The following is a 9003-nucleotide window of genomic DNA, read 5'->3' as shown; positions in this document are numbered from 1 at the left end:
GAATAAATTCACTGAGTCTAGCAGAAGCAAATCTGGAAATCTGGTCAGCTTTTAAGAATGCAAATTTCTTTCTTATGCATCTTATCCAAAAGCAACATGTGCAACAGCACTGATATAAACAACACTTAAGCCACTATAAAATACATCTTTTAAAATGTTATTTAAATCCAAAAATGTGATTCTGATAAGCTAAATCATTCTTGGAAGTTATGTATTTTATGCCAATATGTGTTCTTACTGAACCATAGCTTTAGCTGATATTCAAAAATGACTTCACTGTTCACAGAAGCTTCAAAAAGAAATAATAGACAAGGCACACTTAAACATTGTTGGGCCAAACACATTCTACTGTTTATTACACATATTACATTCTTAAATAAAAATGCGTCACATAACATTTTTGCATAGATATCTTACAATATACCAATTTAAAAAAGAATTATGAAACAGACCAGTAACAAAAATAAATTTTTTCTTCATTAATAATTTTGTAACATTAACATACCACCATCATATAATACAAATAATATTTTTAAATCTTAAGACTTTTGTACAGCAAAAAAACTGACAAAGTAATATATATATATATATATATATATATAAAAAGCCTAAAAAAAATAAAATGTCAAAAAAAGGCAGAACTGAGGGCTACAAGATTGGGTACTTCTGTGATATATTAGAAATACCAGAGTTGGCCTGAGAGAACGTGACCGAGGGCATCTCCAAAATGCACTTGTCAGACACATCTGGTAAAAGAAAAAATATAGTGCAAAATGAAAGTCCTTCAAGCAATATATATATATATTTATTTATTTTTAAATCAGGAGCATTCATACTTTTTATTGTTGTTGCTAAAAAAAAAATCCCCCAAACAAAAATCTAATGTGAAGTAGAGAGAAAGAAAGGTTTTAAAGGATAAGTAAGAAAACAGGCCATTTTGCAAAGCAATAAAAAAATTCACAGCCTGCATTATTATTTTTCCAATTCAGATGAGCAGACATGCTAAACTAAGGCCTTGTTTCTAAGAGAAAAGCTGTCATGGTTTATATGCAGCGACTACAAAACCATACACTTAAATTGGTGCAAGAACCTTCTTGTATTATCTTAACTGGTTTAATTGTTTCTTACACTTTAGCTTAACTGCATAAGATGCCAATGCAAATATAGTCTAGGCAAATGAGTACTGAGTGCATCTACAAAGTGATCTTAACTAGACTGATGTTTCAATAGAGAGCAACTTCCCTGGTAGAGACATGGCCTTGGAAACAAAGTAGTGTGCAAACCAGTGTTTTGATCTACTTCCAGATTCTGACAGGCCTGGTTTTTAAAATACAGTGAGATAGGAAAATGAATGTTCTAAAATATAAAGATCAACCCTTCAGCCAACAGGCCTTTCAGGGACTGCAAGTTAGCTTTTTTATTTCCCCAAGAAGCCCAATAATAAAGGCTAAAATTGTCACCTTTCTGTCCATTCTAGTTCATTTTCAGTGTGTACATGCTAAGCCCACATCTCCCTCCCTTCCTACCTCCCCTCCCAACCCCCAGTTTGCAGCCTATCCATTCACAGTACACAGCAACATGTATTCCCCCGAATTGTTGAAAACTTTCCTACAAAAGCTGAAATGATTCCTAAAATGCAGTGGCAACATTAAGTGCCCTCCATAAATCAAAGCAATAGGCACGGTTGGCTACTACACACTGTAAGTCAGTAGCTCAGTTTCCTCTTCTGTGTAGGTATATACAGTGGACTGTTGTACTGCCACACTCACACAGAGACAGAGAACCTGTTTTCTGGCAGTATATAGAAGTCAGGACCAAAGCACGTAAAAAAAATCATCAAAGCTTTCATTTGGAAAATTGTGAAGAGTTTCCACTTCCACTATCACACCAAAAATACCATTAACAAGCATAAGGAAAACTATAAAACCCTGTTTGAAAATGACACCTGCATTTGAAAGCTTTCTGGTAGGGAAACTCATTTTTGAGGTGATAAAGGCAGCCTACCCCACCATCTCCACATTTTTATATATATAACTTATATATACAACTATGTCATTATATATATAACTTATATAGTACGTCTTGGACCTCTTCCTCTAAGGGAGGAGGAAAGTCTCAACTGTATGAGACAGATCTTAGTACCCAATAGGCCAGACCCTTCAGTTCTTGTGATGCTAAATCTTGCTGTTGAAGCCAGCGTAGATCTGTGGAGGAGGAAGACTGCAATAATTGACTCTAAACTATCAATAAAAACAGATGCAAATGTGCCACAAGGAAGAAAAGTACCTAGGCTTGATCTGGAAATAATCATTCAATAAGGTGTAGACTTTATGTGCATGAAAGACAGGCAAGATTTGGCTATGAGCATCTGTAAAATCTTGGGAGGAAATAATTTTTATTTTTCAAGCCAAAACCACAGAGTTAGTCAAGCACTGTTTTTATTCTTGATATGTGGTGACCTTTGCAAGTGCAACTCTATCTGGAATCAGCAGAAAGTATTTCAAAAAGTGTTGGGTTAAAGGTGTCACCTAGAAATACAAAAGCTTAAAAACAGTCTTGCTGGACGAAATGTTTAGATGTGCTACGTCCTGAATAAAATCAAGAATAAAAGCCCTTGATTAACTGGATGCTAGCCAGGTAACATTAAATTACGTAAAAATGATCCTCTGTTTTTATTTTTTTTAATTTAAAGATTTTGACACCTTAATGGAAAGAGAGACAAAAGGAAACCCTTAAGACAGTTGGATTTTCATCAGTTTTGTCAAAAGCACTAATTATGACCTCTTCTGCACACAGATGAATGAAGAATGCTGAACAGGAGGAACAACCTTTGTGCTAGAGATGGCTAAAAAAGCCCAAATTGTCTAAAGCCAGATAAAATGAAGAAGAAAGCCTGATTCTGTAAATATCAAAAAGGTCATAGATAAAATACACTCAATCACTGCAATTATTCAACTCCACTTTAGCCACACCTTTGTGATTATTTTTTTCAGACCTGAAGGTAAAACAGTTCCAAAAATCAGGGGACTGAAGGCTCTTCTTGCATTCAGGTTCTTCTATCTGATCCATGTTTGGTCAGTGTTTTCCGGGTATTATGTGAAAATGTGCTATTTTAGTAATACAATAAACCCAAATCCAAAATATCTGAGGCAAGTAAGAATGGAAAAGGAAGAAAAGGTTTTATTATTCACTTCTATAGAAATATAAGTTGGCAGAGATTTCAGGTACTAGGAATCATTTTGGAGACATAACATGGGTCTTCCAGGCTAACAAACATGTTTCCACAATCTTTAGTTGGTCCCTGCAGCTGTGACACATCTCATGATAAGATATTCCTTCAAACTGCTTTGCTAAGTTGTTTTTTGCTGCTTCAAGATTTTTTTCATCTTCCTCATGAAGAAACACAGGTAATAAGGATGAAACTATCAGAGTTCGAGAAGAATCCTACAGGCCCATTCTACAGTCTGCTCTGCTGGAGCAAGACTAAAAAGAACTATAACCATTACACATTTAATTAGAGAGGGCTCTGATATGAATCACAGAAACAAAGAAATATTAATGTTGGAAGGTACCTCTGGAGGTTTCTTAATCCTACCCTCAACTTAAAAAACAGTTCACTTAAATCAGACTGGTCAGGGCTTTGTCCAAGACAACGAATAAATTTCAGTCCTGGAAATAAGATTTCTTTTGTTCCTTTGCCTAGTCTATCCAGGTGAAATAATTTTCTAGACTGAATAATGGCTCATGAAAGAGAGAAATTCTGAGACAATGAAAAATAACTGACTCTCTAAACCTGTTAAGCCATTCTTTATAAAATACCCATGATGTTTTAGGTTGCTTTTCTCCTAAGGGGGAAGAAACAGCAGAACAAACATGCACTGAAGTGTTGCTTTGTTCTAAAAAGTGACTAAAATACATCTCCTTGTTTGATATGAGTGACAACATTTTTCCAGTTTAAGGTAAAAAAGCAATGATTGTGTTAGAAAAGACAGATTTTTGCTTGCCAGGCCTCAACCTGGCAGTATAAAAAAAAATGTATTTCCATAAACATAATTAATAAATTTAGTAAATCTGACTAGAAAAATCTTGATACTCGTACTTTCTAAATGACTTTTCAACACCATCACATATAAAGTACATCTTCATCCAGAACATTCTGTCCAGTTTTCATCTCCCCTTACAAGAAAATTAATGAGATAGTGAAGCAAGTCTAGCAGAGCTCCACCCAGGAGATCAGGAGCCAGAGCACATGACAGTTGAACAGGGGCTGTGGACAGAGTTAAATCTTAGGAAGAGAAAAGGGTAGATCTTATTGCTGTTTACAAACACCCTACAGAGATGGTGGAGAAAATGAAGCCAGACTGTTTGTATCAGTGCACTGTAAAAGCGACAGCAAGCAAGTTGGAACATGGGAAATTCCTACTTGACATACAGATTTATCTTTCAATTTTTTTGTTGTTTTTTTAACCATTTAAGTGGTCAAATACCAGACCAGCTTATACGGAGTAGCTGCAAAATTTTCATCCTTGGTAGCATGGAAAAATTGACTGGACACAGCCGTGAGCACCCAGCTCTAGTTAAAGGTTGGCTGAGATGGCCTCTGGAGCTCCCCTCCCACCTGCATTCTCCTATGATTGATTCTATGCTCTGCTCCAAAATGCTATTTATTATTCACAAAAGGTGACATTTCTTCCATGCATACTATTTTCTGTGATATTTGTCTCAATTTGCTCTCATTCTACAGCTCCATGGCCTTGGAAATCACATTTGAACGTCTTCGGAAAAGCCAGAAATACCTGGCTGCTGTTCTGCTGTTACCAAATCATCTATTTATAGTTTTGCTTCCAAAGAAGACCTATAGAATGGATTTGCCTTTCCTTATTACCCTATTTCTACTCATAATTTATAAATAGAGAATATTAACTTTATATGAATATATGAACTTTAGCAAGGGGATACAGGCCAAAAAGGATCTAGCTATAATGCATTACTCAGGTTTGAAGTGTACAGCTTGAAATATCTGCAAGGAAAGAAAAGCTGACATTGTAAAAAATGACTCTTGGAATGTGCCTTTCCAAAATGGAGACTCCTACAAAATACAAGCTAAGGTTTGAAATTTTAGTAATGACTAAGACACTTGCAAATGAGAACCCAAAAACTGAAGTGCAGAGACAGACAGAATACACAACACATACATGTGAAAAACACGTCCCTTAAGAAACTGAAAAGACGGTCTCAAAGCCCAAAATTTGACTTCAGAGTTCAAGACCTGCAGCAGAAAGAGCCTGTTAAGTCTAAAATCTGGTTAAGTCTCTTATCCTCTTTCCTTCTATGATTTTATAGCTAGATAGACCCAGGATTTAAATGTAAGCATGTCTTCAGAACAAAATAATCATATATTTCAGCATGTTTGTTTGTTTTCCATGGGGCCCTTGTTCTGCCATATTTAAATGAGACATCAACAAGACCAAAACGAAAATTGGAGTAACTGGTACTTAAACTGACACTTAATAACTATGATTTGTAGGCTACTGTTAGCATGTCTAAGGGCAAGTGTGTTCAGAGGTCAAGGAAAGATATTTATGCAGGTTCACAGCCAAAGAGTACCATAGCAGTGAGTTTGAGAGCATATACTTTAGGATGCTACAGTAATGAAACTCTAGGATTCTGTTGACCTTTATCTAATGCAATGCACTGACTGGATGTTCTACAGTTTCACACAGCTGCAGTTTCAGTTTCCATTAGACATCTGGCAGGATGCTCCATATATTCCAATACAAATTGAATTCTAGGGCCCTCAGTCCCAGTAGAACAGCTGGGTGGAATGGTCATAAAAAGTATGCAAACACAGAAGCAGAGAAATACAAGATTGTCAGCAAGCAGTGCTCCACATATATAGCATGGTTAGTTTTAAATCTTTGGAATAAACTCAATTTTCTTTCTTTCTCATTCCTTTCTTTTCCTCACACTCACTTTTGCTCTCTCTCTCCCTCTCTTATCATGAATGTTACATCATTGCCCCTAAAAGATGGTTAGATTTTGGTCCATATTTCATGCCATATGGGCCAGACATTGTATTTCCCTCCTGTCCCAAAAGCATTCAGTTGACAGTCACAGTGCTTTGCAAGAACTGTGAGGAAAACCAGCATCTTTTGAGTAAATTCAATCTCTCACTGGAACCAAAGGTTGCAAAATTCTGAGAATTCAAGTGCCAAGGATCCCGATGACAGCTCTTAAACATCTATTGAGTTTCTTGTTTGTTCTTTTTCCCCAAGAGTATAGTTTCAACTCCTAAAACATGAATTAAGGGAAATATTTAACAGTCAATTGTCAAAACAGTCAAAGAAGGGCAGCTGGCTAATACAGTATAAAAGAGCAGCAACCATTTGTGGACCATGCACCATTTTGTTTAATTTTTAGACACATCCTTTAGAGATGGTCCCAGAATATACGAAGTATACAATCTAATGACCACACGCCTGCTTGCACAAGCCATCTTTATGGTCCTAAATGCAGTCTTTGGAGTCAGGGCCAGCGCCAAATAGTTTCAAACATGAGTTATTGTAAGATGTTTTTTTGTTTGTTTTGTAACAAAGACTTTAATCCACTTTGTGCCCAACAAAATCAAATTATCAATAGGACTGAAGGGTGAGCATGAGACCTTCACTCTCCCTTGATGGTTCACACAGTAGGCCAAAATGGGCCTCAAGGTTATTACCACTTTAGATCAGTCATTCAGAAGAGTCTCACTGCTGTACGTAAAACCCAACCCTTCCTTCACTGTTTACACTGTTACACATAGGAGCAGGCTACAGCATCAACTTGATGAATGGTAAAGGAGGACTTTCATAATTTCTTTAAAAGGCTAATGCTGAATGAAGCCATTGTACTTGGAAGAAGTTCTCTATTTCCCACTCAGAGACTGGAGCAGGATTTTTGGCTTGTTTGTGTGTAAGATGTTCGAAAAACATCAAGTTTAAATTAAAATGTCTGCAGGTGCTCTTTACCCAAACAAAAGTCTAATGTTTTAAATTGGTTATTAGAAGAACTGCAAGACAAAGCAACATAATTCATCACTAAGTCACTGTGAGTTGTGGCTAACATGCTCACATGATGTGGAAGGAATCCTGTAGTCATGCCTGTGTGGCCAATCCCAGACCGATATCCAGGTGAGGACAAGGAGTTCTGAAGATCACTTGTTCGTAGAGAAAAGAGAAAAAAAGGTTTAAGCTTCCAAATAAGCTTTTAAAGTTTTCATTCAACAAATAAACAAGAAGTTCTAGCTATGGCAATAAGGTGAGGCCTACAGAGATATTAGATGCTGTTTCTCAGAGTTTATCCCTTGGCCACTTAGCCATCATGGCAGCAGCTTCCAGCGTCCCTAGTGCATATCTTGTGCAATAGCCAAAACAAAAATTAAAACAAAAACAAGAACGAAAAAAATATATATATAGTCCTCCGTGAAGTCTACATAAACTCAGGCCAAAGAGAGGATATTTGTGTAACAAGTGTCACTCCACAGTCTACTGCCATTAAGGCTACTGGTATTGACTTAAATGGATCTCAATAGCTCAGTTCTAGGAAGAAGAACAAAAACCAAGACAGGTCAAAGTGTCTGTGAAAAGTCTGATGCATTGAACATTAGGAATCCTCAGACAAAGAACAAATGAACCACGAGGTTAATTTGGCTACCAAACTGGGATTTGGTTTTCTAGGTCATTGTTTTCCCCCCATCTATTTAAAAAGAAAGTTAGTGCTACAAATATGCAACTTCAAGACGACATTTTCTCCTATTGAGTTGCACTGAGAAGCAAGTTAAATAAGCCCCTCCTACTGCCGTCCACCTGCAGGGAAGCCTCCTCCATTTCCTTTGTTTTCCATTGGCAAAACCAGGAAACAAATCCAAGAGAGACGAAGTACTGTAAGCAATTGTTCCTTCTCATTGACTTCACCTCTACAGCATTTCCTCGCCTGCATCTTCTCCCATCCAGCTGGGGCAAGGCATAGAGAACCAATGGATGTATTGAAGTATAACTGGGTGTATGACAGTGTGAGTGTGTGGTCTCTGTACAGAGGGTTACATGTATAGAGTTCTCTTCTCTTGCAAGGCAGCACATTATAACTTGAGTTCCACTTTCATCTCACAACACTTAGCTCAGATGTCATCCATGCCAAGCTGACAGATACTTAGATGTGCCTCTTCATGTGGAGGGCAAGGTGATCAGACCTGGAAAAACACCTGCAAAATAAACCAAGTGTCAAATGAAATAAAGATTTGGGGAGAAGAAAAAACAAAAAGCTGGTTCCTGCTCCTCCCTCTTTATATACAAGAGGAAATATTTATACTGGTTTAGAACTGTTCTTTAGATTATCACCACCAAACTCTGTGTGATTCACCACAATGACCACAGATGGCCAACTATGCTCTGAAAGCTAAATAGACTATTCTCCTCTTTTCACTGTTTCTTTCCTTCCTCCTCTTTCACTGCATGAAATACCAGGAAAGTGTGCTCATATATGCATCTGCAGGACAAAATCAAATATTTAGTGTCAGTGCGTGTGCATATGGTGAAATATAAAACAAGTCAGTTTTACTTAGCAAAACCAGTTTAAAAAACCACTACCTTTAATAAACACCAACATAAGTTTCAAAAACTAAATTCCCATTTTTAACTCCAAATTGGAAAGAAAATGGTTCAAAGCTCATGGGCTGGAAATCATTCAGGCTATGTATCTTTCCTTTTCTCCCTAGGGAATCTCAGTGGTAGTATGTGGATGCTGATGAATGCTATCCCCCTGAATTATGTTGAGATAAGACAAGTTATTATTAAACCCATCTTGTAAACGTGAAAATTGAGACAGAGAAAGGCAAGAAAATTGTAAATCACAAGAATTAAACAGCCAGGACTTCCACTTTCAGTTTCTTCATCCGCAAAGCCATCATTCCTCCATCTCCTCATGCAAAATAGTATTCTGAACATGTAAAAGGATTCAGTCTTAGAG

The 9003-nt window shown here is 36.9% G+C and overlaps 1 protein-coding gene across 6 annotated transcripts in view; it reads right to left on the bottom strand.

Moving 5' to 3' along the window:
* Positions 1 to 326: 326 nt before the first annotated feature.
* The window catches only part of KLF7 (KLF transcription factor 7), a 60219-nt gene continuing 51542 nt past the window's right edge, over positions 327 to 9003 (bottom strand). Inside the window, exons 4-6 of one of the 6 annotated variants that reach the window (XR_004160301.2) lie at positions 7845 to 8239; positions 7111 to 7195; positions 327 to 6291 (exon numbers count right to left, since the gene is read on the bottom strand). Coding sequence is in view for 1 of the 6 variants with exons in the window: in XM_010713480.3 (XP_010711782.2) it covers positions 8188 to 8239 (52 nt within the window). In the remaining 5 variants the exon portion in view is untranslated. Of the gene's footprint in view, positions 8240 to 9003 lie in introns of all 6 variants that reach the window. The other 5 variants (XR_014884318.1, XR_002116594.2, XR_002116596.2 and 2 more) reach the window with 5 other exon arrangements.

Source organism: Meleagris gallopavo, chromosome 7, assembly GCF_905368555.1.
Source record: "Meleagris gallopavo chromosome 7, MGAL_WU_HG_1.1, whole genome shotgun sequence".
In the NCBI taxonomy this organism is placed as follows: Eukaryota; Metazoa; Chordata; class Aves; order Galliformes; family Phasianidae; genus Meleagris; species Meleagris gallopavo.
The sequence above is the reverse complement of the archived record's forward strand: the minus strand, read 5'-3'. Positions and strand labels throughout refer to the sequence as shown.